The sequence below is a fragment of the Camelina sativa genome, chromosome 4, assembly GCF_030686135.1.
Source record: "Camelina sativa cultivar CO46 ecotype springtype chromosome 4, ASM3068613v1".
Lineage (NCBI taxonomy): Eukaryota > Viridiplantae > Streptophyta > Magnoliopsida > Brassicales > Brassicaceae > Camelina > Camelina sativa.
The window spans coordinates 13,562,707-13,589,860 of record NC_141883.1 but is presented as its reverse complement, the minus strand read 5'-3'; the positions used below and the strand labels follow the sequence as shown (position 1 = coordinate 13,589,860).

The following is a 27,154-nucleotide window of genomic DNA, read 5'->3' as shown; positions in this document are numbered from 1 at the left end:
ATACATAACAAATTATAAGTGAGAAATATCAAATAATATCTTTATTTCTCTCTATGTGTATATTTTTCATTTGGATAATAGCGATTTAAATAGTTTTAGAAAAAGAATCATTTGATACCAAAACAGTGACCAAATTATTGGTGAGTTAATATAATCTAGTATTAAGAACTTGCCAGCTTGGGCTGCTAAAACCACTTTATCCTCTCTTCAAAAAAAACTATTTCTGTATAAACCATTAAACAAAAGATTTGGCCAGACGTTGAAACCTTTTGGTACTAATATCTTACAGCTCAAATGGATTACAAGGTATCAAGAATTGGGGAGATAGTAAAAGGAGAAGAAGTAGAAGATTCTGAGAAGATTGATTTGCCACCTGGTTTCAGATTCCAACCAACAGATGAAGAACTCATAACTTACTATCTAAGACCAAAGGTTCTAGACACTTTCTTCTCTGCTATAGCCATTGGTGAAGTTGATCTCAACAAGGTCGAGCCATGGGACTTGCCTTGTAAGTTATATTAGGTCATTTATATTCTTGGTTTCTAAAAATCTCTCTGTTCCTTTAACTTAGAACCACTCTGTTTTCTTTCTAGGGAAGGCCAAGATTGGGGAGAAAGAGTGGTATTTCTTCTGCGTAAATGACCGAAAATACCCGACCGGTTTAAGGACGAACCGAGCTACTAAAGCTGGTTATTGGAAAGCTACTGGGAAAGATAAAGAGATTTTCAAAGGGAAATCTCTTGTGGGTATGAAGAAAACTTTGGTTTTCTATAAAGGAAGAGCTCCTAAAGGAGTTAAAACCAATTGGGTCATGCATGAGTATCGATTAGAAGGTGAACATGATGCCATGGATAATCTCCCTAAAACCGCTAAGGTAATATATATCATATTATGTAAGAGTTCTCTGTTTTTGTGAAAGATTGATATATATACACTTTAATTTATGAGGTTTTGTTTTGTGTTGGATGTGAATACAGAACGAATTTGTTATTAGTCGTGTGTTTCAGAAACGGGCAGATGGTACAAAGGTGCATATATCCGGTTTAAGGATGTTCGGTTCAGGGGTTAACAAATTTGAACCGGGAGGTTTACCTCAGTTGATGGATTCTTCTCCATATCTAAAGAGCAGAGGACGAGACTCTTTGGCTGGAACATATGACGACAAGAGTCTTGTGGACGAGCTTAAAGACAACTCTAAAGCTACCAGGTTTGGTTCTACATCGACTAACTTGATGCCAAACATTGTTTCTATGCTAGACTACGATCATCTTTCTCTGCAAGACGATTCTTCCATGCTGAAGATGTTGCTTGATAGTGAAGAAACCCAATTTAAGAAGAATCTTGAGAATTCCGGTTCATTGGAGAGCGAATTAACTGCGAGTTCTTGGCATGGTCACAGTCCTTCTTGTTCAACTGGTCCGGTGAATCTTGATAACGTTTGGAATTTCTGAATTTGGAAATTGGAACATCGAAAATTGGAGTATGGGGGGAAAAAACATTAGGGTGGGGTATATATGGATTAACAGTATATGTGGTATGTGTTTGCTTTAGATTCTAGTGTCTTAAAGACTCTTAAAATATACAAATGTGATATTGAAAGATTCTTGTAACATTTTGTAAAAAGGAACATTGTAGTGAAACTACTCTCTTACCATATTGCTTGCGTCTTTTTAATTTTCAAAGGATAGATTAGTGTCTTATTTTGTTTAGATAGAATCAGTTCAGATTACCTATATTAGACACTTTAAACCAAACAATGATCTATTGGAAACAAAAAAAATTATCGTTTAAGAGATTAGATTAGTTAAAAAAACCAAAAATTTGGTCAATGTTTCTCTCAATGCTGAAGCTTTTTGGACCATTGATCGATCACTTGGTTGAAGCTTTTTGTAAAGGTAAGTTTATGGGTGAGGTCATACATGTACTAAAGCCCCCTGAGAAGGTCCTTTTTGTTACGAGGCAGACAAATTGAGGCAAACCGCTGAGTCTTTGTGATGTTTTTCCACTTAAGTTGCTTAGTCTGTTTTAAGATCATTCCCTACCTAACGGGGTACTTTAAATGGACCTAATGTAAATTGAAAGCTTTAAACTTGATTGTTCTTCAATAATGGTGTCCTCATGAATCTCCCAACAGTTTCTTGATGTTGTAAAACTGGGATTGTCATTAGTGATTGTAACATGTCTAATAGAAGATACTAGACTATATATATGACCTGTTTGATACAATTTTTTTTACATATTGATACTTTGGGCTCCGTGATTCACTTTTACTGGTTAAATTCAAACCAAATTTTATGATTCTAAGTTGAACAAATCAATATGAAACAGAAAAAAATATAATAAAAAAATTTGGCTATAAAAACACTAAAGACGTAACAAGGCCTTAGAGACAAAAGCAAATTTCAGGAGATTACTGGCAACAGAGACACGAAAAAAGAACCCGAATTGAATCGGGTCAAGTCATAAGCTGCAAAGCGGATCCCTAATTTTAATATATGCACAGAAAATTATTAGACAGATTCCCCAATTGTTTTTTTTTACGGGGATGTCCCAGTACTTGTGCAAGCAAAATCATACATAGCCTCTTTGATACTCAAAACAAAAAAGATATTATCAGAACCAAACAAAACATAAACGAATCACAAACGGAGAAGACAGAAACGGCGGAGAAGAAAGTGTTTTGTTGTCCTTAAGAAAGCTGTGTGATACAGAAGCTTTATATATAAAACTCACAAGTAAGCCCTAATTATGTTTGTAGATCTTTCGAGCTTTATCGAAATTTATGGGCTTTAGCTTATATGGTTTATTGGGCTTTTACAAGTTTCGGTTACACTCTCAAAAGAACGTAGCATATGTGTCTCGTTTTGAATTCTATAATTATGTCACCTAATTAACCCTAATTATATGGTTTATTGGGCTTTTACAAGTTTAGCCTAATTAAACCTAGATTTGAATTCTATAGGACGATAACTATGTCACCTTTTTCATAACACTACCAAGATTTCAAAACACTGATAACTCTATTCTAACAAATAAGTCAGTCGATACTATGGCTGGGCATCTGGGTAACCCGTTCGGGTTCGGGTATTATCCGTTTGGGTTAGGGTAAACGGGTTTAGAAAAATAGAATCCATTGGGTATTTTTAGATATATGAGTTTGGTTTGGGTACTACCGGTTTCGGGTCGGTTTGAGTTATAAATTTTAGAACCCGATTAGTACTCGAACTACCGGTACTCAAAAAAATATAATTAAAATTAATTAAATTTCAATAAATTTAGTTAAGTTTTGACTTATGTGACAAAATATATTAGATATTTTGATTATTTTTGATATTTAGGTATAAAACTAAATGAAATATTCAAAATTATAATCATATTTTGGGATAACTGCATTATATTAATGATAAATATTATAAATATGTTTATGTTTTCGGGTTTAATGGGTACCCAAATGGGTACCGGATATTACCCGATCCTAACCCGAACCCACGGGTATTAGAAAATAGAACCCAATAGAGTTTTATAGGCAAACCCGTATCCAATCCAAACCCAGTTTTTCGGATCGGGTTCCGGATTGGATATTCGGGTACGGTTTTTATGCCCAATCCTAGTTGATACATTAACAAATCTGTTTCTGACATATAAATTTATCATGCCCCTTTACTCTACTGTAAGTACATTTAAGTCTACCAAAATTCTTTGTCACCTCTTATTACTCTATTATTACCACCACTAAGAAAAAGTATACCTTCGAAAATTCTATTGGAAAACTCTACCAAAATTTATTAATCTATTTTAACGGATTGTTTTATCACCACTATATATAACTCTCCCTGATGGGTCAACAAATGGTCAAGTGCTTAACCGACGATCAAACCATATGAAGAATTAGAAATGGAGTACCAAGAGTAATTGGCTTAACCAATTGGTTTATTTATTTCAAATGTTTTCTGCAAATAATCATGAAGTGGTCTTCCTTGTTGTGAGGAACTCACTTGATCACTTTCCCATTTTCCCTGCTATTTAGGAATCACGATTGGTTCCATTTGTTATTTGCTTCATGTTATTTGTTTCTATATAAATGAGAAAAGCCAAAAAGAAAAGGCAGAGAAATTTGTCTGAAGAAACTTGTGTTGTGTGTTTTTTATCTTTGCTTTGACTTGTGTTGTGTGTTTTTTATCTTTGCTTTGACTGGGACCCTTATCACTCCCAAAGAAGTATATCATTCTTCCGTAATTACATCACATAAATCCACCACAATCAAGTAAGTTTATCATTACCCTTCGGTAGTCTTATGCTTGCGCAGAACATATTCCCTCTAAAAAATAGCTAATGGTTATACTCTCTCTTATAATAATGACATGTTTGGTAACTTCGTTTTTCTTACAACACTTTTGAAAGGCTATCTGACCATTAAAAACCACATTTTCCTATGCTCCAAACTAGCTATTGTAATCTTCCCTAATCACATCCTATAAATTTTGTATCACTAATCTTTTTTTTTTTTTTTTTTTGACAGCAATCATATCACGTGTATCACGTGTACAATTTTTTTAGTTCCTTAATTATTGAAGCAGGAAGGCCAGCTGTAAACTTCATTATATTATGAACTAGACGTATCTTGTTGACTAAATAATAACTAGATTTTAATTTTATTTTAATATTTATTTCCTTAATTATTGAAGCAGAAGGCCAGCTGTAAACTTCATTATATACTTCATTATATGAACTAGACGTACTTGTTGACTGAATAATAACTAGCTTTTAATTTTATTTTAATATTATTAAAAAATATATGTTATATTTTATATTTGTTTTAATAAATTTTAATTAATATTTAGATTCTATAATTTTAAATTTGTGTTTAGTACTGGTAAAATTTGACGTAACACCTTTAGTTAACTTACTTGATATCAAACTAAAATGTTTTGTGTATTTTAGTATATACCAATATCCGTAAAAAACTATATAATCATATTTATGTAAACTTCAATTCATTCCATAATATCATCAGCAAAAATTTATTTACTTTTTAGTAAGTTAAAAGTATGTAGAATATTTAAATTATGAATACTATTTTATTTAAAATTATTTAAATATGTTTTTTGGATATTATAAATAATAACTTCAAGTTTTGATGTTTATTCAAATGACAAGGATTTAATTATGTAAGTCCTACAAATAAAATATTATATTACCAAATATACTTCGGAATTAATAATAGAATATATAAAACAAAATAATATATTTCATCTCCTTGATATAATACTAAAATCAACTAAATTTTAAAAAATTGAAAAAATATTCATTTAGGTTAAGTGTCACATTGTTAACTATATTTAATAATTTAACCAAATCAGTGATCAGCTAACTTTTTGACTAAATAATAGTAATGTAAAATATTTCTTTTTGGATTAAGATGGAATTTTTTTAAACAAGTTAAAATATATTAGATCTGTTAGGATTTTGTTTTGTTTCATTTTGTCATATTTTAAAAATATCTATACATAATTTATGTTTATTTAGTATATGTAACACCCGTGAACCGGAATCCCGGTTTTAGGTGTGCATCAATCGATGCAAGGTTCGTTTTTGTGGGACGACTTAATTTAAAGGCATATGTTGTTGCGTTTTGGGTTTTGGAAAACCCTAATGTCGGGTATAAAAGGGATAAACTCGACGTTTTGGAGAGTTAGCCACTTTTGTCGTCCCAGAGAGAAAAAGAAAGAGAGAAAACTTTTAAAAAGTTTTTGTGAACGGTCTTGAGAAGTTCTAAGCTGTTTCTTGTGAGGTGTGTCTGTAGGAGTGGAGATTTGAGGCTGAGGACGTGAGAGGAGCTTGCTAGGAGGCTATTTTCGTGAGTTTTAGAATCAGATTCGTCATTCTCAAAGGTGAGTGCGTGACCATGGATGATCTAAGCGATTATATGTGTATTTTGTGGGATTTTGGCTGTTGATTGCTTGTTTGCTTGCTTGTAAGTGTTGGGTGTGGTATATGTGGACTTTGGACGGCGTTTCTAGCATCACATAGCCAAGAGGAGTCGGAGGAGATCGTGTTCGGCAATGCTTCGCGCGATTGCATTGATTGATGCAGAGTGTGCATTGGTCAATGCAGCTAGGGATTTGATGATGACGATGAGCGTTGCATCGGTCGATGCAAGGAGTGCGTCAGTCGACGCAATGGCACAGCGACTACGCATGTGTTTAGCGTTGTATGGTTTGCTTGTTTCTTTGTGTATTGATTGTGTTTGTCTTTTTGCTTGTGTGTATAGCCAAATTAATGGAAGGATCGCCTCACTGAGTATTTATGATAATATTCACGCTTCTCAATTGTTATTTGCGGTGTAAAGCAAAGTATGATTGTGGAATCAAGACGATAAATCAGAGGATGTTTTAGAGGCTCAATTGTTTGTTCTATGCTGGTGTTAGGTTGCTAGAATGGAACAATGTGGTCTAGAACGGTTGTTTAGGTTGTTGGTTCATTGTTCTATGACTTTGTTTATGTTATTCTTTGGAATTGCTGGATTTGTCTTGAAATATTGATATTAGTTATTTAAGTATTTGTTGGATAATTTGATTGTTTAATGTTAGTTATTTTCCGCTGTTTGATTTGAATGTTGTTAGATTGATGGTGAGTATGAGATCAATAATTAATTATTATATTAAAAAAATAGGTTGTGTCATTTCAGTATATTATGACCATTCAAATTCTGGAGTCGGTTTATTCAATTGTTTAAAAAAATCAATGTTAATCATATTATATTATATAAAAATAAAAATACATTTATAGTTTCTTAATTACTGTGCTTTTAGTTTAGCTAAAAAGCTTATAAAGTGGAAAACAAAAAGAATAAAATTTGATTTTTTGATAAAGTCAATGTTCAATATTATTATATTTTGTAAAAATAAGAATACATTATTATTAGAAAAGTACATTTGAAATATAATTTATTAAATACTATAAATTAAAATTAGAAAATAAATAAAAAAGTATATGTGCTTTTTGATTAGTTAAATATTAGGTACCAAAAATGACCGCACTCATTTTATAATTAATTAACTAATAACCTTATAATTATTAATTTATTCCCACAATTAAAATCTAAACTATCGTAAATAACTAACCAACAATTTCATCAAACAAACTAGCAATTAAACCATTATGTAAAACAAGAAATAAACTAAAACAATCAGAATAATAGTAAACTAACAATACGAGACGAGAACCTAGATTATCTTTTCTTTCTTGTCAAGGTCGTACGGTCACATTTTTTCTTTGCATGTACACAATAGATATGTGTAAATATTGTCACAAATATTTAGTGACGCGATCTTTCCGTGGAAGAACTATACACACAAACAACTAAGTTAATGAACAATAACAATCAAACCATGGCAATCAGGAAACACAAACACATTCATGTATGATGGTCTCGATCGACACTCACCCGTAAGTATGTGTGTAATCTTATAAAAGCAACCACACGCAGGGGCGGATCTATATGGTGATTGTTAAAAAGTTTCAAATCCTTAATCCTTGTAAGTATAGTTCGTTCTACTAGCTTATTTGGTAGAGGTGCCCCACCCATTATCTTAGGTAAGCTGTTTGATACTCTTCGTTTTGATGCTAGATAGAGATAGCAAAAAACCAAACTCAAACACAGAGAGCTTTAAACTTTGAACGAGTTATTACTTACTAATGTCTATGACTAGTAAATCATTTAACAAATTATGACTTTACCAGTTTATCTAAATATACATAGAGTTTAAATTTGTATATATAATATGTATACATATAATCTCATTATAAATATATTTAACCAAAATAAAAATAAATTTTAAATAAACCAATGGTGGAAAGTTATATTAATTAAAAATAATTACATAAATTTAAAAATATTTTAATAAACTGTTATATGTGCCCAATACAAATTTTCTTCCTGTATCTGCCCATGTTTATCTTATTATATAAACTTTGATGACAAAATTACTAATTAACAAGATCATGACAAATGTCAATTGTATCATTCAGATGTTGACACATGTCAATTCTAAATTTATTAAAATTTTTAAAATATAAAAATGTAAAAATTCAAAACCTACCATAAAAAGGTTGTATATAAAAGTAAAATATAGAAAATAAAACCTAAGTTTATTTAAAATCTTTTAAAGAAAAAAACCTTTGTAAACTTCGAAATGTAAAACAAAACTATTAAAAGTTTTTAAAATATTAAAAGGCAATTATAAGAAAATTATAAAATTTAAACAGCTTTAAAATTTTAAAAAAATCATTATAAGGAAAATATATATATAAATAAAATTCGAGCTTAAAATATATTTTATTTCTTTTAATTTTAAGTTGCTAATTTTACAAGAAAATTGATTACTTTTTATATAAGATAAAAAAATGATTGTGAAAATATACAATTAATTACTGTTTCTAAGAAAAAGATGGTTGAAGTAAAAAAAAAAAAAAAGATCGTCTCATATTTTTTTCACCAATCAAATAATTTATTCAAAAAAACTGTTACTGGAATATATAAGATATGAGTATGTAATATTAATTTAGCGTTTTTTAACTATAAAAATGTAAAAGTAAAGAGACATATAATATGTTATTTAATGTGTTCATAAAGATAATTTGTTGGTAGTAGTAAAGACTAAAGAGTATATTTTAACAGTAAAATATATTTGTGTGTACAAATACATTTTTAGTGGTAATGTATATAGTAAATTTGTAAATGGATATACATTAGTGTATTACAGAAAACAAAAAAAATAACTATTTTCTATAACTAAAAGTTTATCTCTTTACTTTTATACATTGTTTTGACTTATGAAAAAAATTAAATATATATTCTTTGTTAAATTTAACAATAAATTAACTAAAAGTTTAACTTTGAACATATTTACAACTATTTTCTTTAACTAAAAGTGTATCTATTTACTTTTTTTTTTCAACCAAACAATAAATTAAAAAGAATTTCCTTGGTTAGTTGTCCAAGCTGGAGGGAAGAGGTTTACAAAAGAAACTTCAGAGATAAGAGAACGCGAAGCACGGACAAGACAATCTGTCTTCGTATTTGACGCACGGAGGATCCAAGAGATATAGAATAGTGGGAAGGACTCAAGCAATTTAAACTCATCGAGCAGGTTGGAGAAGGACGGCCAATCTTCAGAGACTGCACAATAGTGAGTAACTCACACAATCAGTCTCGAAATGTTGACAAGCGATCCCTGCAGCACGTATCCGCTCCATGACCGACAACAACACTTCTAACTCCGAATGTAGGGGAGGGATCCGTCTTAGACTCTTGGCCTCCAACAACAAGGTTCGCTCATCATCAACACAACACCACCAGCCCAATCCTGAATGCATATTGGTTGTTTTCCAAGAACCATTAATCTGACAACCAAGTGAAGAATTTTGGACCTCCGAAGACGCAGATAGAGCTGACATGACTGCCATAAAAGAGAACGCCTCTTTCCAGGCTAACTTCCCAAAGCCTGAGCAATTGTTCATTCGCCTCGATCTCTAAATTTGTTTTTTTTTTTTAGTTATGGTCTTCGAGATTGTCCATAAATTCTATGATAATTGAAGAAGTTGATCAGAATCACCCTGTTGAGAGGCAATCTTCCAGAAAACAAAATCCAAATTCGAGTACACTGACTCATATGAAAAACCCTCTGACGAGACCAGAATTGGAGATAAACTTCACACGAGCGAGGGCATTCAAAGAAAACATGATTAATAGTCAACCGCATAGTCGCACCATTTACACCAAAATCACATTGGACAACTCAGTGTATCAATTTATTTTTATAGATAATTTTTACCTACTAAAAATAATTATTTTATATTTTTTGTTAAATTTAATTTTATTTTAAAAATTATAAACCCGCACATCGGACGGGTCCTAATTTAGTACATGTATAAAATCTAAAAATATCTTGTAAATATATCATAAATATTATATAAAGCTTTATTAGTGTTTGAGTCGAGTTTTCAAATAATAATTATCATCTAACACTACTATATAAAATTTATACCTTTTCTGATTTTAACGAGAACAATTTTGAAAATGCAGTTCGCGAGTCCTAGACTCCTAATTTATACTTTGTTTTTCACCTAAATTTAATCAGTGGGACCTCCTAATACAGCCAACAGATGTTCTATAAGAAACACAGTTCTCTTCGTCCAAAGAGGAAATCAAGTAAAAGAAAAGAAAAGAAAAAAGAGAAAGATAAACGATCATCCGATGGATACAGTGAAGGTTGAAACCATTGGTAGAGAGATCATAAAGCCATCAACTCCAACTCCAAATGATCTCCGAACTCTTCAACTCTCTATTATGGATCTCCTGATGCCTCCGGTTTACGCAGTTGCATTTCTTTTCTACACCAAAGATGATTTGATATCTCAAGAACAAACTTCCTTAACTCTCAAAAGTTCCCTGTCCGAGACCTTGACAAAATTCCACCCTTTCGCTGGAAGAGTCAATGGAGTCACCATCGACAGTACCGACGAAGGAGCTGTCTTTGTGGACGCACGCGTTGACTGCACTCTCTCTGACTTTCTGAGATCCCCAGATACCAAATCCCTCCAACAGTTGCTTCCTGTAGATGCCGAGCCCATTCCTACATGGCCGTTGCTTCTTGTGCAAGCAACCTACTTCAAGTGTGGTGGCATGGCCATCGGAATCTGCATCGCCCATAAGCTCGCCGATGCAGCCTCTCTCTCGACTTTCATCCAATCTTGGACTGCCACTGCTCGAGGAGAGAGCGACTCGGTGGCTAATCCTGACTTTGATTCCACAAAGCTTTACCCACCAGCAAATGAGGCCATTAAAATTCCAGGGGAGGATCAACAAGGTAAGAGAACAAGTGTCACGAAGAGATTTGTGTTTGTAGCATCTAAGATCGAAGAGCTCAGGAACAAAGTTGCTAGTGATGCTGTGCCTCGACCTACGCGGGTCCAGAGTTTGACTTCACTTATTTGGAAATGTGTTGTGGCTGCATCGACAGACACAGTTCGTGAGAAAGTTCTGTACCAAGCGAATAACTTGCGGTCCAAGATACCACCCTTTTATCGGAAAACCTAATGGGTAACCCTTTGTACTCCACCCTGACCTTGAATGGAAAAGGCATGGAGAGTGTAGAAATTGTTAAGGAACTACAAAAAAGAAACGAGGAGTTATCCCATTTGATTCAACATGAGGAAGGGTCATCAGGTTTGACAATAAGTTTGCAATTGCTTGGTGCAATGGCGGATACCAAGTTTAGCTACGAGCTTTATGACATGCACGTTGTCAGCAGCTGGTGCAAGATTCCTCTTTATAAGGCTTGCTTTGGGTGGGGACTTCCGGTTTGGGTCTCTGGAAATGTTTCTCCAATTCTAGACAATGTGACCGTGTTAATCGACTCTAAGGACGGTCAAGGAGTTGAAGCATGGGTAACACTGCCTCAAGAGGAGATGTTACTGTTCGAGCAGAGCACAAAACTGCTTGACTTTGCATCCCCAAATCCAAGTGTGTTAATCTAAATCTTTGAGTCATAATGACAAAAGATGTCTATTTCGTATCTTATTGTTACTGTGCTGATGATGGTTGGTAAGATGTAACTTTCTTTAAAATGTTTTCAAAATGTTCTCTATAAGATGTGACTTTTCTTTTTACATGTTTCAATATATAATAAATAATAAATAAATAAATCCGATTACTTGAATCTCATTCAGATTGCATGGATCACCCAAGATAACGAAATGCTTGTAGTCAACAATTGGGGCCTTAAATAGTTAAATTTTTGTTTGCTTCTAGGCTATTGACTTCAACTTAAGATCCACATGTGTCTAATTAATATACATCGCCTAATCTAGCTAGAAGCAGTTTTGGAAACATAAACAAGACTTCAGAATATAGATGCAAGATTTGCGTTTGTGAATCGAGTTAAAAAAATACTACTCCGATTATTATATTACTCCGACAAGTAATGGAGTATATGTTAATGAAGTATATAACTTAATGAAGGGCTAATTTTTTTTTAATGTGAATCGAGTTAAAAAAAAAATACTACTCAGTATATGGAGTCAAAAGCTGGAACAAAGCAAGTGTGTAAAAATGATGTGGTATGATAAAATTCACATGCATTTAAGTTTTTGTTTTTTTTCATACATTCAAAATTTTCACCAACCATACTTTCATTATTATATAAAAAAAAAATCATGGCCACGATTGGACAGTTATAAAAAACAAAAACTACAAAGTCTTTAACTATGAACATAACTACACAATCTTAAACTATGAATATAACTAAACTATTAGTCTATTAATATAGATACACATCAAAACCATATCAATTATTTTATTGGATGAAGATTTTGGGTCAATTATGATCAAATACTCCAATTATTGGAGATTCATAAACAAATATATGATTATCATATGACGAAACTTGAGACTTGAGAGTCATATATGATCAAATACTCCAATTATTGGATATGCATAAACAGATGTTAATGATTCCGATGCGACATCAACTAATATTAACAATTACTATTATATTATAGGTATGTTGCTTTTTTTTTGCACTAAAGAATAGCGAACATATAAATATTTTGTCAGTTTTATATTAAAGGAATATTTTTATGGTTAACAGATAATAGCAAGAAAAAAAAAAAGCTAAAATCACAAAATATAACAATTCCGACTTTTTTTTTTTTAAATGTCAACGAAACACGGTGAATTCAGTTACTAAGATATGACCGTAGCCAAAGTATCCCATATTCAAACCGGACGAAACAAAACCAACAAATTAAGCTGGGTGGATGAGTAAAAAAAATCAGCAAAATTCTAAACCAACAAAGACCAACCAGAACGAGTAATGTTGACGTTATGAAAGCCTTCAGTCATCGATTGGAAAAAAAAGAAAGAAGAAACAATAACTAAGATAAGAAGAACAAGATAATGAATATTATATTATGTTGTTGTTTCGAATGAGTATTATATTATGTTGTTGTACCATTAAATTAGATAAATTCGAGATATCATTTTTGATTCCGTATCTATTCTAATTTCCATGTCATCTCAATTGTAATTATGTTGATACTGAAAAGATTAAGAGCATGAGACCTTCTCCGTTGCTGGGTTCATAGAAGAGTTTTTAGTATTTAGTTGAAAAAAAATTAATCATAACAAAAAAAAATATAAAAACTCATCTATACTCAAACTTAGTTTAAGAGACGCTACATGTCATCATTTTATTGGGTGAACAAAATAATACAAAAGGAAATTTTTTTTTGTGGGAAAGATCGATTTTATTCTTTTTCTTTTCTCTCTTCTCTTTCTCTCGCGATTGAATCCCCGAAACGAGAAAACAATTTGGAATCAGAAGTTTCAAGGTTTGGATCAAGTTTGAATCGAAGGACCTGGAATCAGAGCAAGGGTTTGGATTCGATGGGAATAGAGAGAAGGCGATTTGAATCGAGTTTGGAATCAGAGGAAGCAAATCGATTTGGAAGCCAATCGCGAAAGAAAGAATCGAGTTTCATTGGAGATGGATGCGGTTTGAATTTGGAGTCAAATAAATCGAAAGAGATTGAATCAATAGATGTTGCCAGGCTAGTTTCTCATTACAATTGTATGAATCACAAATTGTTTTATGATTAGGGTTCTTAGATTTTGGATCGCAAATTAAGGTTATTTGATGTTTGTTGGAAAATTAGGGATCTTGGTGCTACATTTCTGTTTACTGTTTGATCTCATATGCTTGTGACGGGGATTTTGATAATGTGAAATGCTTCCCTTCTGTTTAGGTATATTGAGCTTGAAAGATGTCTTTGATCTTGTGGTTACCTGATGTAATCTCTTTAGCGGTTTCTTATTTCGCTTTGTTTCCTTTTTAGGGTTCTTATTTCCCTATTGCTTGATGTTTTTTCTTTTCTATTTAGATTGTAGAGGTTCAAGGCATTGTGGGAGGGAAAGATGGGTTGCCTATATCGTGTTTTTGGTTACTTTCCATCTATACACCTTTTTACTTGTTTATTTAAAATTGGCTTTTGTTGGTGAGGTATGGTTTTTCCTTTGTGTATGTGTTTTCCAGATTTTCTTCACAGATTACCTCAATCCATTTCCGTATATACACACTCAGATTAAATATGATCAATTGATCATAGATTCCTCCCAAACGAGTTTATTCTTATGACTTGTCCTTTTACCTAGTTTTTGTATTGAATGCTATTATATATCTTAGGATTGTTAACTCTGAGCTTGTCAGGTTAAAAGGCTTGAGATATGCTTTAATCCTCTTTCTCTTAGCGATCTGCAGCTATTTTAGAAAATTTTGACCCCTGAGTTGTGGATTGTGCTAATGATAGGATCGATTTTACTCTTCTATAGAAAACCTATAACTTTTATCACAGGTGAAAAAGCACAATCAGGCTGGTTCGGCCCGGCTCAAAACTCGCAAAGCCCACATATGTTTGAGTCCGGCCTAGCACGGCCCGACCCTAACAAGACTACATGAATTTTTGGGCTTTTTTGGGCTTATCTTATAGATCAAAAATTCAAACTTATAAGTTTATAACATGTCTTAAAAAGCAATGTTTAAAGGTGCAGTATAAAACAAATCAATCAAAATTTAAATAACTCATCTATATTCACAAAAACGAACTTAATTTAAAAGAACTTTTGTAAAACCAGATGAATTTTAACTCATAAAGATTTTAAAAATATTAAGTAAGATTATTAAGTAAATATGAAAACTATGACTATAGTTTTAAACTTTATTTACAATAAATCATTAATCATTGCAATCAAATAAAAATGTTAACAAAAAAATGAACAAATATATTTGTTTAAGGGCTTTTCAGGATGGTCCGAGTCCGATCGGGCTAAGCCCTAACAACCCTATAGTTTGACAGGGCTTAGCTCGAAAGACCCGATTTTATTTGACATATATATTTAAGCTCGAGTACGATGTTTTTGAAAGCCAGGCCGGGCTAGCCCGCGAGCTTTCTCCCTATTTGACCAAGCAAACTACTTTGTGAGGAGATCTAGATCCAAGGAGCAGAGAGATGATGTAATTGACTTCAAGAGGAGCACATGCCACATACAATACACAAAGTTACAAAGGCGTTTCAAAGTCTCAGATTTGGCGTTGAGGGACTGGTACCTCATAAGAATGACCTCACTGGGAGAAACCATAAGAAGAGACAGAAGGAGAGGGAGGAGATGAAGCTGAAGCATGATTAGATTCGCTGAATGAGTACTCGATGAACCTTTGGTGCGTTCATCGTCTAAATAGACAAAAAGTAAGTTGAGGTAGTAGAGCAGAACACAGGGACGACGAAACAGTTTTTCAGCGGCGCTGATCTGATTCGTCGCTGCCGAAGGAGAAGACATTGGAGATTGTGCCAAAGAGGGGAGAGGCTAGGGCGAACTATTGTTTCAATAACTCACATGAATTTAAACTTTAAACATACATTTTAACTATAAGAAATGATATTCCTAATATTCTAATGGAACATGATCGGAGTACTCGGGTTGGTAACTAAGATTTATAAATCATATTTGGATATATATTTTTAATACACTTGTTCTACTTTGCTTCGGTTTCTTCTGGGTTCAGATCGGTTCTCGTGTTATAGCTCGGATGGATATTTTATGGGTATTTATGGGTATATACTTATAGTTCATGTCTTATTTACCATCATCCCCAAATAAACTTTTAAGTTCAAAGCTCCAGCTAGATCCTTTAGCCGTAAACTTTTCGCGATTCTTGTCGTTCATCTCACTCACCAAGTGCTTTGCTTGAATGTGGCTAGACTGAAGCTATGGCCCTGTTCGTTTAACTACATGTGTCATGTGTGCAACTCTAGCTGTGATAAACTACTGCACCCGAGTTGTTTAATTTGTCAAGTTATGTCTCGTATATATGATTTTTATTGAGAATAACATAAAAGATATTGGAAGTATATATGTTTATTTAGGAAACCAGTGCCCATATGATGATAGTTTTTTTTTTAAAGTAATCTAATCGATAAAAATTATGCGAAGAGATTCCAAGTGAGCGCACATTTATTGATAGAGATTGAGTTATCCTAATTTTGGATAGAGATTTAGAAAAAATTAAGTAATATATATGTATCTTTCAATTCCAAGTGCGCACATTTATTTAATTTTAAACAAATCTTGATAAACTTTGGATAGAGACTGAGTTATCCTCAATGTGAATATGAAACTTATATCATGTGTACTTAATTAAATAAACCTTATATCATTTAGATAGCTTTAAGATCTCCAAATCAATTGATGGGAGAGATGTTCATATGAATGCCATTGGGGAAAGAAACTAGTGGTGTACGAGTGGCCTCGCTGTCATGTGCCATCGAGAAATCGTAGTTGATGACAAGATGGTGAAGAAACATTGCAATCTGAAGCCTTGCAAATTCTGCACCAGGACACAATCTCACTCCACCTCCAAATACCATGAACGACTTAGAAAAATTGACCAGCTTTTGGCCCTGTTTCAAAATTTTCATCAATTTTTAAATTATTCGAATGATATATTTTTGATTAGATATCGAAAATGCTTTACATAGACTAAAATGATCAGTATATACCTCCCATCTCCAAGGATTAAACTCGTAAGGGTTCTCATATACCGCAGGATCATAATGCCTTAGTGAAGTTGCAAGAAACACCATCCAACCCTTTGGAATCGTATATCCTGTTACCAGTTCTCGCACCACAAAACGTTCAATTTAGAAAATATGTTTCAGAAAGTGGCCGTATTTTAATAGTAATACTTGCCTTGGATTTCAACATCTCTTAAAGTCTTCCTAAACATTACAGGAGCCAGATTTACCAGTCTAAGAGACTCATTAATCACCTGCATTGCAACATAGGCTTCGTTTTTAATCTCTTCCTCATATTATAATTGAAATTACTAAAAGATATCTAAAAGTTACCATGTTGGTGAAAGTCATGTCGTTTCTGTACTCTTCCCAGCTCACTTCAGATTTCTTATCAACTCTGTTTTGAAGGATAGCATTATGCTCTCTCTGCCATATTATAAGCATATAATGTCAAATCCATGCTTCTCTTGTTTTCTTTTAATAAGTGAAAACTTGTTAGCTATGTATCGATATATATTACCTTCATCTCTAAGAGAACTTTAGGGTTTTTTGTAATGTACTTTACTGCCATGGATATGACCACAGAAGTAGTATCTTTAGCGGCGATCGGAATAGTATAGGTTTGGAAAATAACGTATTTGTCATCTAAAACGACATCTTCTATTATCGTATTAAGGATATCGTCATGCTTCTCTCCCGATTCTTTCCTTGATAAGAGAACACTTTTTATCACCTTCATTGCGTCTCTGCTTGCCTGGATGCAGTTAATAGAGACATTTTTAGTCTTTTAGAGTAAAAATTTGTTGAAAAATCAATATTTTTCCAGCTGTAATTTAATAAATAAAAATATAACCTAAGATCTAATTAAAGGTTTCATGATATTTTATAAATTAATAAAACATCATGATTCTAATGTTATTAACTTATTAAAGTTACTGTATAAAAGATATTCTTAAAAACAAAAGACAAATTACTTACCATACAGGATCTGTACAACGATTTCCAGGAAGAAAGACTAAAGAATGACTGATACCAATCAAGATTGAAGGCCATGAAGATGTTCTTCAGATTTTCTGCAGCCTCTGCTCCGAGGGTACTTATCAACTTGGGAATCAAGTGCTTTACTATCAACTACAAACGTACCAACAAAACTATTGTTAAATAATTTTAATTCATCTATACCCAAAAACTAATAAAAAAGAACTTATGTACATACGTTTCCAGCTGCCTCCTTAATATCGAAGCTCCCCACGCTAGCCTTTGATCTAAGACCCTCGCAGGTTCCTCGGTCGATGTTTCCTAGTAACTTCTTCTTCAAACCGTCAGGGCCAAAAATGTTCAGAGTGATTTGTTTGAAATGCTTGTAGGTCTTTCCATGATTGATAATTGCTTCGTCTTTTCCTAAGACTTTGCCAAACGCACCAGGAAGGCTAAATGTGAAAGCCGTGTTCTCTTGCCGAAAAACCTCAACCATTACATCAGGATCTGTCACTACCACGGTGTTGGATCCAAAAACGTTGGTCCGAAATATTGCCCCGTACCTAAAACGTTCACAAGATTACAAACATATATTTGCAGATTTTTTTTTTTTTTTATATTTGCAGATATACTTAAATGTATTCTAACATTTTACCTGGACATCCTCTTGGTTATAAAGGGTGAGGTCTCGTTGAATCCATAAGATTTAAAGAAGTCTAGTGTCTCTCCGATGATCGGGAAACCCATGGATCCCGGAGGTAACTTGCCATTGCACTTGGGGTTTGACCATCGGTACAACCATCTGCTGATCACTACGACAACTAAAGCTGTAACACATATTGAAACGTTCCAAATGATGTCCATTTTAGTGTGCCTTTGAAGTTTGAAGGGTTATTAGTTCGGATCTTTAGCGTCTCTTATATAGAGAAGAAGAAAATAAGCGCAACAGAGTTTTTATTGTGTCTTTATGACGTTATCATGATTTTTCAACATCCTTCTGCATTTTTTTTTTCACTGAATAATATATATTAGAAAGGATGTTAGCTGTTTTATCTTTACAAAAGCACCCACTAACCAGCATACCAAAAAACACGGGCAATCAAAATAGCCACCCTGAAGAGCTATATAAACGAATAGAAGCACAATCAGAGACAAAAAGGTTATGAAGCCAAAAAGGATACCCGATTGCTACATAAGATTGACGGCGATCCAAACTTGTAACACTCTTTGCGATTAGATGAGCGACAAGGTTAGAGCTTCTTTCTTCTAACGACATTTTCCACTGCAAAAAACTTCCCAGGGCATTACCTACAGAGCGTGACTGAAACTTGAAAGAAGGTCAAGCTGGAGGTCTTTGAACAGCTCCCATAAGAGCCGAATCCTCAGAAGCGAAAACAATCTTATCAAAGTTTATACTTTTCATACTTTCAATTGCCCATAACCAACATAGAAGACTAGCATCCATCTTGCTAAAAACTGAAGCAAAGGATCTTCGACTATGCATAAGAGTTTCCCCTTTCTCGTTTCTTAAAACCCAAGCAGCTCCTCCTGTACTCGTTTCTTTATCCCATGAAGACCCTAGGTTGCATTTTTCCAACCTTGGATCGGAGGATACCAACCTTTTTTCCCCAAAGCCGCTTTCGACCTCTCAATTACTGCATCTGCAACGGTTAAGGACTGCGCATGAAACCACTGGGAAGCATTATCTCTAATCTTGGCTACTGTTCTAGAAGCACAAAATCTTCTGCCTTCAAACGAGAATAAGTTCCTGTTTTTCCAAAGCTGCCATAAAATCCATGGGAAGGCTGTTCTAACTTCCACAGGATATTTCGAATTTTTGCTCACCAACAGTAGATAATAGATGTTTTGGAAAACTGATTCAGAATCAAACCCATTGCATGGGACAGGAAAATTAAACATAGCCCAAACCTGTCTAGCAACTGTGCAAGAAAAAAGTACATGATTGACTGATTCCCCTTCCAAACCACAGCTTTGACATCTAGAATCAACCTTCATCCCTCTCGATAACATTTTATCAACAACAGGAATAGCTCCACTCACTACTTTCCACATGAAATTACGGATTTTAGTAGCAGTGCTGATCTTCCAAATCTGATTCTTGATGGGTAAAACTGTGGTTGCATCAAAGCTTCTGTTAGTAGATCAATCTTTTCTCTCTGATAAGCTGCCCAGTAACCAGACTTGACAGAATACGCACCACTCTTAGTGTGTTCCCAAATCAGATAATCCTCTGAAGACATAACAGGTTTGATCTTGAGAATTAGCTCCACATCCCTAGGGTAAAAATGATATTGCAACTTAGCCAAGTCCCAAGTTTGAGTAGTGCTATCCAGTAAATCCTTCACCATAAGATCCAAATCAAACATAATGTTTTTCATAAGAGGGGCTCTCATGATCCCATCCATCACCCACCTAGATGACCATACAAAGGTTGAGGCTCCATCTCCTATCATCTGTCTGAGCCCTCTTTTTAGGAGATCCCTTCCATGAAGGATACTTTTCCATGCAAAGGAGGGTCTATGGCCAAGAGTTGCACTCAAGAAATCGCAATCAGGAAAATACCTGCTTTTGAAAAAACGTGCAAATAAGCAATCCTTGTCTTGCAACACTCTCCAAGCTTGTTTAGACAAAAGAGCCTGATTGAATATTTGAATGTCTTTGAAACCCATCATCCTTCTGCATATATAATAGTTTTTTCTTTTTTTTTTTTTTTTTTTTTTTTTTTTATATGGTCAGCCTTAGGCCATGCGTTCTATCGATTTATTTAAATATTAGATGATGTTTGGCGTTTAACTCAAAAATGAATTTTCTATTACAAAATTAAATTTTGAATCGTGGTTATGTGGAATTTTAAAAGAATATAAGTTCATTGAAATCAGTGATTTAAGCAATTCATTTTAAGTACGGAGCATATTATAGAATCGCAAAAAACATTTTTAATATTTTTAAAAAATACAAATACGTTAAATAAAATAAAATTTCATGATGGTTAATTCAAACTGAAAAAAAATTGTTTACAAAAAAAAATTCAAAAACAAACGATCTGGTAGAGCAAGCTAAACAATCCGCTTGCAAATTATAAATCTTACATAAAAAAACTCAGTCACACATATATATGGTTTTTACATTTTACAAACCTTAGTAGTTTTATTTATTTATTTATATATAAATGACCTCTACGAGGGTTAATTTATCAACTTTTCTTTAAATAAAATAAAATTTTAAAAAAAATATAAAATAAGTATTTAGTAAATAAAAACTATCTATAAAAGTAAACAGATACACCGAGGTGTCCAATGTAAATATCTGGTGTAAAAGATACGACTCTGCGGTTGAGACTATTAATCACGTTTATTTAATGCCCTCACTCGTGGGAAGTTTAGGATTTATCTCTAACTCCGGTCTCATCAGAGGGTTTTACATATGAGTCGGTGTACTCAAATTTGGATTTTGTTTTCTGGAGAGATGTCTCTCAACAGGGTGATCTTGATTAACTTCTTCAATTACCATGATTTTTATGGGCAATCTAGAAGACCATAAATAAAAAAAATTTTAAGGTTTAGAGATCGAGACGAATGATATAATTGCTCAAGCTTTGGGCGATAAGTTAGCCTGGGAAGAAAAGCTATCTTTTACGGCGGTCATGTCGGCTCCATATCCGTCCTCGAATGTCCACGTTTCTTCACCATTGTCAAATTGATGGTTCTTGGAAAGCAGCCAATGAGCATTCATGATTGGGCTGGTGGTGTTGCGTTGGTGAGGAGCGAACCTTGTTGTTGGGGGCCAAGTGTCTAAGACGGAGCCCCTCCCACCCCTGCATTCAGAGTTAGAAGCGTTGTTGTGGGCCATGGAGCGGATACGTACTAATTTACTCACTATGGTGCATTGTCCTGAATAATGGCCATCCTTCTTCAACTTGCTCGATAAGTATAATTCACTGGAGTTTTTCCACTATTCTCCATCTCTTGGATCCCGCATGCGACAAATTCGAAGGCAGATTATCTTGCCCGTGCTTTGTATTCTCTTATCTCTGAAGTTTCTTTTGTACATCCCCTGTCTCTGGCTTGAGCAACTAACCGAGGGAATTCCTTTTAATTTATTATTTGGTTGAAAAAAAAAATAGATACACTTTTAATTAAATAAAATAGTTGTAGATGAGTTCTAAAGTATTAAAATTAAATTAAATTTAACAAATAATATATATATATATATATTTTTCGTAAGTAAAAATAATGTATAAAAGTAAAAAGATAAAATTTTAGGTATATAAAATAGTTGTTTTTTTTTGCTATAATACACTAATGTATATCCATTTACAAATCTACTATCTACATTACCACTAAAGTTTATTTGTACACACAAATATATTTTACTGTTAAAATATATTTTTTAGTCTTAAGTCTTAACTACTACCAACAAATTGTCTTTATGAACACGTTAAATAACCTATTATATGTTTCTTCACTTTAACATTTTTATAGTTACAAAAATGCATACGTTAATCTTACATACTCCTATCATATATATTACAATAGCAGTCTTTTGAATAAACTATTTAATTGATGGAAAAAATATGAGACCATATATTCTTTTTTGTTACTTTAACGATCTTTTTCTTTATGTAAAGATGAGTATTTACATTTTTTTAGAAACCGTAGCTAATTGTATAATTTTCACAATCATTTTTTATCTTAAATAAGAAGTAATATTTTTCTTGTAATATAGCAACTAAAAGTTAAAATAAGTAAACAATATTAAATTTTTTAATTTTATGGTATATATATATAAATTTTTAAAATTTTAATAATGAATTGACATGTGTCAATATATGAACCAATGAAAACAAAAAACAAACTAAAAATCATTTTATTTTCTCTGCCACGATTTTACGGTCACATCTTTTTTTTTATCTATAAAACATAAACAATTCTATAAGTATTATTATAATAAATATTCAGTGATATAATTCTCCTATCTACTATACTATACACACAAACGATTAAACATCATGATTTTAAATGCTTTGGGCCACCAATATTATTAGACCGGCCCCCTACAGGCTTAGTTTAATCCAAAATATAAATAGTGTACAACGACATTTTTTTTTGTTTTTTTGTTTTTTGTTTTTTTTTTCTTAGTGTATAAGTTTAGCAGTAACTAGACGACAAGTCAATCAAATGTTTTTATATGTGTTTAGATTTTATAATTGGTATTATAAATGACAGCGAGGATAACGCATACCAATTAAATATAATTAAAACAAAACATGTTTCATGACTTATGAGGCAAAATCACCATATACTAACATATTAGGCAAAATCAAGATACAATATCATATACCAATATCCATTCCAAGTCATTACAATTTTTTTTAATTCGGATACTAAAAATCGAGATGTTATATCATATACCATAAATAATATTCGGGGTATGAATAGTGACAGTGGTCAGGACGGACAAATCCATCAGTGGTTTAGTCTGCCTAAAAACAGAGTGGACAATATATCGCTGCGGACCAACTCTATTTGTATACAAAAATAGTACGCAGTTGGTCCGCAGTGGTTTTCTCTCTATTATCATTAAACCGCATCACTGCATACTATATTTGATGATTGGTACATAAAAAACGGTATAATCCGCTGATAGATTTATCCACACTGACCGCTGCAACCATTTACACCCTTCATATTTGATTTTTCATAATAGTTATACTGTACTAACTAAACGAAAAAGATACTTACTCAAATTTGAAGTATCCAAATTGGCTCTGGAAAAAAATATATATAGAATTTAATCCGCAGATATATATATATATATATATATAAGTATAAGTATAATGTATAAGTTTTATTTCGAAGCATTCAACTATAGCATTAAATTGATTTTAGTAATTAAGTAATGAATTTGAGTTCGATTATTACTACACAATAGGCGATATTATAAAAAGTTTCTTACATAACCAAGATTTTGTATTTTGTATTTTTTTTTTTTTTTTTTTTGTGTGTCACATAACATAACCAAAACAAAAAAAAAATTATCTAATAGCTACAAAATTTATTGACGATTTCTGAGTTTTTAAAGGCACCCATACACTTTTTGAAGATCTAATATGTTCTACGAAAAAACAGGATTTGATATTTACACCTTCTATTTTTCAACACAATTTAGTTGTAAATATTTTTTAATTTTATATTTGAAGTTTTGTGTTTTCACTTACAAACAATAAACATGATATCCAAACCATAAATGAATTAAAAAACTGTATAAATAACTTAATTATTATTTTTGAATTTCAACATTATTTGTTTATTGGTTGATAACCATGCCATTTTTTTTGTTTTTAACATACATTTACATATGATAATGGATGAATAAATAGGACACATGTATCCATTTACATGACACATATTGCTCTAAACACACGCAAAGTTCCCTCGATTTTTTAATATATAAAGTTTCAAATTTTTGTAAGAGATCCATAAACCAATGGGGTTATCTAAAAGACATGCAACTTCTGCCAACAATCATATGATTTGCCAGTGAGGTTTCTCTTTTATTTTTTGTCTTTTATTATATAGAGGTTTATTATTTTAAATTTGTGAAAATTTTCTTCTTTCTTTGTTACAAAAACGTGTATTTTAATTTTCTGAAAACTTTTTTTATATATAATAAACCAAAACATTTTTAATGAAAATAAGAATTTTTTTTTTAGAGAAGCATTTTTTATTTTTTTATACCTTTATGTTATGACTTTTATACCTTTATCTTCTATTTTTTTTTTTATTTTTTTTTTATTTTTTTATTTTTTTTACACTATCACGGTGTAATTTAAGTTTGGGTGAAATTTTTTTTTTTTGTTGAGTCATTTTCATTATTTGAGTCAAAAGGAGGGAACTATGATGAACTTTTCTAGGAAAAAACAGACTTAAGACAACTTTCTTACAAAAAGTTTGGATCGATCATGAGCAGACTCAAAAGTCTCTATCTTTGAAACATGCATAATTTGAACTTAGTCTTATTTCTACATTGTTATAATAGCGGAACTTGGTAATTATGTCACATGATACAGGTTTAATTTCGTCATTTTTACCACTCCTGCTAGCTCTTAAAGGTTATACCCATCTTTAGTCTAGTACACCATAATGACCTTAACCATTTTAATGCCTCATGCATTCTTGTATTTATATTGTCATATGCATTCATGTGCAAATAAAAACAATGGAGTATACGGATCGTTATAATTGATCTTTTATTAGAATTAGATATCTGGAATGTATAGAATGGTTAGAAAATGTTTATGAATCTTTTGACTTTTCCTTGGTATTTTCCTTGTTGTATTAGTTTTTTTTTTCTCATGCATTTAGTAGAAAAATCTTTATTCAAAACAAATACAAAAGTTATTTTTATAACAAACTTTCAAATACAACAAACATAATGAAGATAACAAATGAAGCTGAACGTCTTTGAAGAAGATGAACACAACATAGGAAAGCTGAAAGGAAAAGTCTGATCTTGTGGATAAACAGGTTATGGACTCGGACTCTTGAGATTAAAAGTTAAAGGGTCGATTCGAACAACAGGAGTGCACTTAAACGGATGAGCCATGGCAAGATTCATTCCTGCAGTAGTTTCTTCCATGTTAACCTTGTCTTCTTTGATCTTCCAGTCAAAACACTGCACCATCACACCGACTGGGAGTCCTACAAAGAGATAAGCTAGATTTGATCCAGGACAGCCTCTCCTTCCAGCTCCAAATGGAAGGTTGTAACAACCCGTCCAGTGGACTCCATTAGCCCCCCACTAGCTGCTCCAACGGACTGTCCGTCGACCCAGCTAGCTCCCCGCTAGCCGCCCAAACGGACCCCAAGCTGGCCCTGCAGGGCATCGATCCTAAACTTGTCCTGTGGGAAGGTTGTTAAAGGGTGAGGACCAGGGTTCGAGGAACGCCTGGCGCACCAATAACCTACTGGTAGATTGGGATATCCACAGTGATGGATTATGATCGATGCCCTGCAGAGCCAACTTGGGGTCCATTTGGGCGACTAGCGGGGGGCTAGTAGGGTCCACAGACGGTCCGTTGGGACAGCTAGCAGAGGCTAATGGGGTCCACGGTACGGGTTGTCACAAAGGTACTTCAGGCCTTGCTCTTTCTCCTCGTCTTGTTTTGATTTTGAAGAAGGTAAGAACCTCTCTGGTTTAAACTCATTAGGATCGTCCCAAGATTCAGGATCTCTCATCAAAGCATAAACATTAATAACAAGCATTGTCTTCTCCGGCATGTAAAAACCTTTTACCTCACAACTTTCTTGAAAAGTTCTAACCACGAGAGGCGATGGCGGGTGCATTCTTAGCCCTTCCTTAACAACCACTTGCAAATAAGCAAGCTTTGGTAGATCCGTTTCTTTAATCAATCTTGTTTTCCCTACAACGGAATCGATTTCTTCTCTAATTTTCTCAATAATGCTAGGCTTGTTAATGAGTTCAGCCATTATCCACTGTACTGTTTGCGCCGAGGTGTCAGTGCCTCCAAGGAAAATCTCCTGTGAAATTAACATACACCTTGACATATTCTCAACATGAATTGACTTAATGTAATAATGTGAAAGAAGAGTATCTTACCACGAACAAAGACTTGATCTGTTTCCTACTGATCTTATACTCCGCGTGTTCGTCCCGAAAAGCTTCCAACAACAAATCCATCATGTCCTTATTTTCATACTCCTCAACTCTCTCTTCATGTTCCACAAGAAGCCTCTCCAGCAACTCGTCGAATTGGTTAGAAACTCCCATTATCTCCTTTTTGAACAGTGGGATTCTTGGAAACATGTTTGCGAAAAAGATCTTCTTTGTTAAGGCAGTTGACTTGACAAGCAACTCTCTGACTATCTCTCCCTCACCGTTCTCATCTGAACAACTCCTCCCCATGCTCATCCTGCATATGATATTGTTAGTAAACTTCATCGCTTCTTTACTGATCTCAATGCTCTCCTTCTTCATCGCCTTGTCTAACAGGTTCCCATAAAACCCCTGTAGCTCCTCTGCACGGCCGCCTCGTGACTGCTCAATGGCCTGCGGTCGGAGAAGCTTTGTGGCAACCATCTTTTTCATGAACTTCCAGTAATCTCCATAAGGAGCCGTGATGAAACCAGAAGATCCTAAAAAGAGAGAGTCTCCAAGGGAAGTAGCGACGCGAGATGAGACGTTCACGTCTTGCGTCTTGTAGATCTCGTAAGCTACTGACGCAGAAGATACAAGGACTATAGGCAAATTGACGACGCGGAGATAGAGAAAAGGTCCAAACTTAGAGGATATGTTATGAAGAGACTTGTGCGTAAGAGAGGAAAGGAGAAGGTGAAGATGACCGATGATCGGAAGAGAAGGAGGGCTCGGAGGGAGAACACAGCCAGTGCGTGATCTCTCTTTTTTCTTGAATAAGATAGTGTAACAAAGGAGTGATACGAAACATAAGGTCATCATTGTTGCTCAAACTGAAGAGGCAAATGAAACAGAGTATCTTTTTACC

At 33.3% G+C, this 27,154-nt stretch overlaps 4 protein-coding genes and 1 pseudogene across 5 annotated transcripts; 2 read left to right on the top strand and 3 right to left on the bottom strand.

The window, feature by feature from the left end:
* On the top strand, positions 1-1,654 carry LOC104780138 (NAC domain-containing protein 59). 2 transcript variants are annotated; one of them, XM_010504611.2, is made up of 3 exons: positions 1-508; positions 594-874; positions 978-1,654. In XM_010504611.2, exons 1-3 carry the CDS (start codon positions 295-297, stop codon positions 1,449-1,451), a joined length of 969 nt encoding a protein of 322 aa, XP_010502913.1. In that variant the 5' UTR covers positions 1-294; the 3' UTR covers positions 1,452-1,654. The 2 variants fall into 2 exon arrangements, with proteins under 2 accessions (XP_010502913.1, XP_087366280.1); XM_087510154.1 differs by having other exon boundaries at positions 117-508; positions 599-874.
* An 8,527-nt stretch (positions 1,655-10,181) lies between these two features.
* LOC104780139 (BAHD acyltransferase BIA1 pseudogene) lies at positions 10,182-11,728 on the top strand (annotated as a pseudogene).
* Positions 11,729-16,112: 4,384 nt separating this feature from the next.
* On the bottom strand, positions 16,113-18,707 carry LOC104780140 (cytochrome P450 708A2-like). Its single transcript, XM_010504612.3, has 8 exons — positions 18,266-18,707; positions 17,849-18,173; positions 17,611-17,763; positions 17,153-17,386; positions 16,966-17,058; positions 16,808-16,886; positions 16,618-16,724; positions 16,113-16,518 (listed from the first exon to the last, which is right to left on the bottom strand). Exons 1-8 carry the CDS (start codon positions 18,472-18,474, stop codon positions 16,300-16,302), a joined length of 1,419 nt encoding a protein of 472 aa, XP_010502914.1. The 5' UTR covers positions 18,475-18,707; the 3' UTR covers positions 16,113-16,299.
* A 242-nt stretch (positions 18,708-18,949) lies between these two features.
* LOC147945716 (uncharacterized) lies at positions 18,950-20,300 on the bottom strand. Its single transcript, XM_087509338.1, has 3 exons — positions 19,692-20,300; positions 19,230-19,392; positions 18,950-19,188 (listed from the first exon to the last, which is right to left on the bottom strand). The coding sequence occupies exons 1-3, from the start codon at positions 20,298-20,300 to the stop codon at positions 18,950-18,952; spliced, it is 1,011 nt and encodes a 336-aa protein (XP_087365464.1).
* Positions 20,301-25,020: 4,720 nt separating this feature from the next.
* Positions 25,021-27,154, bottom strand: LOC104780141 (cytochrome P450 705A12-like). Its single transcript, XM_087510153.1, has 3 exons — positions 26,251-27,154; positions 25,757-26,171; positions 25,021-25,415 (listed from the first exon to the last, which is right to left on the bottom strand). The coding sequence occupies exons 1-3, from the start codon at positions 27,106-27,108 to the stop codon at positions 25,159-25,161; spliced, it is 1,530 nt and encodes a 509-aa protein (XP_087366279.1). The 5' UTR covers positions 27,109-27,154; the 3' UTR covers positions 25,021-25,158.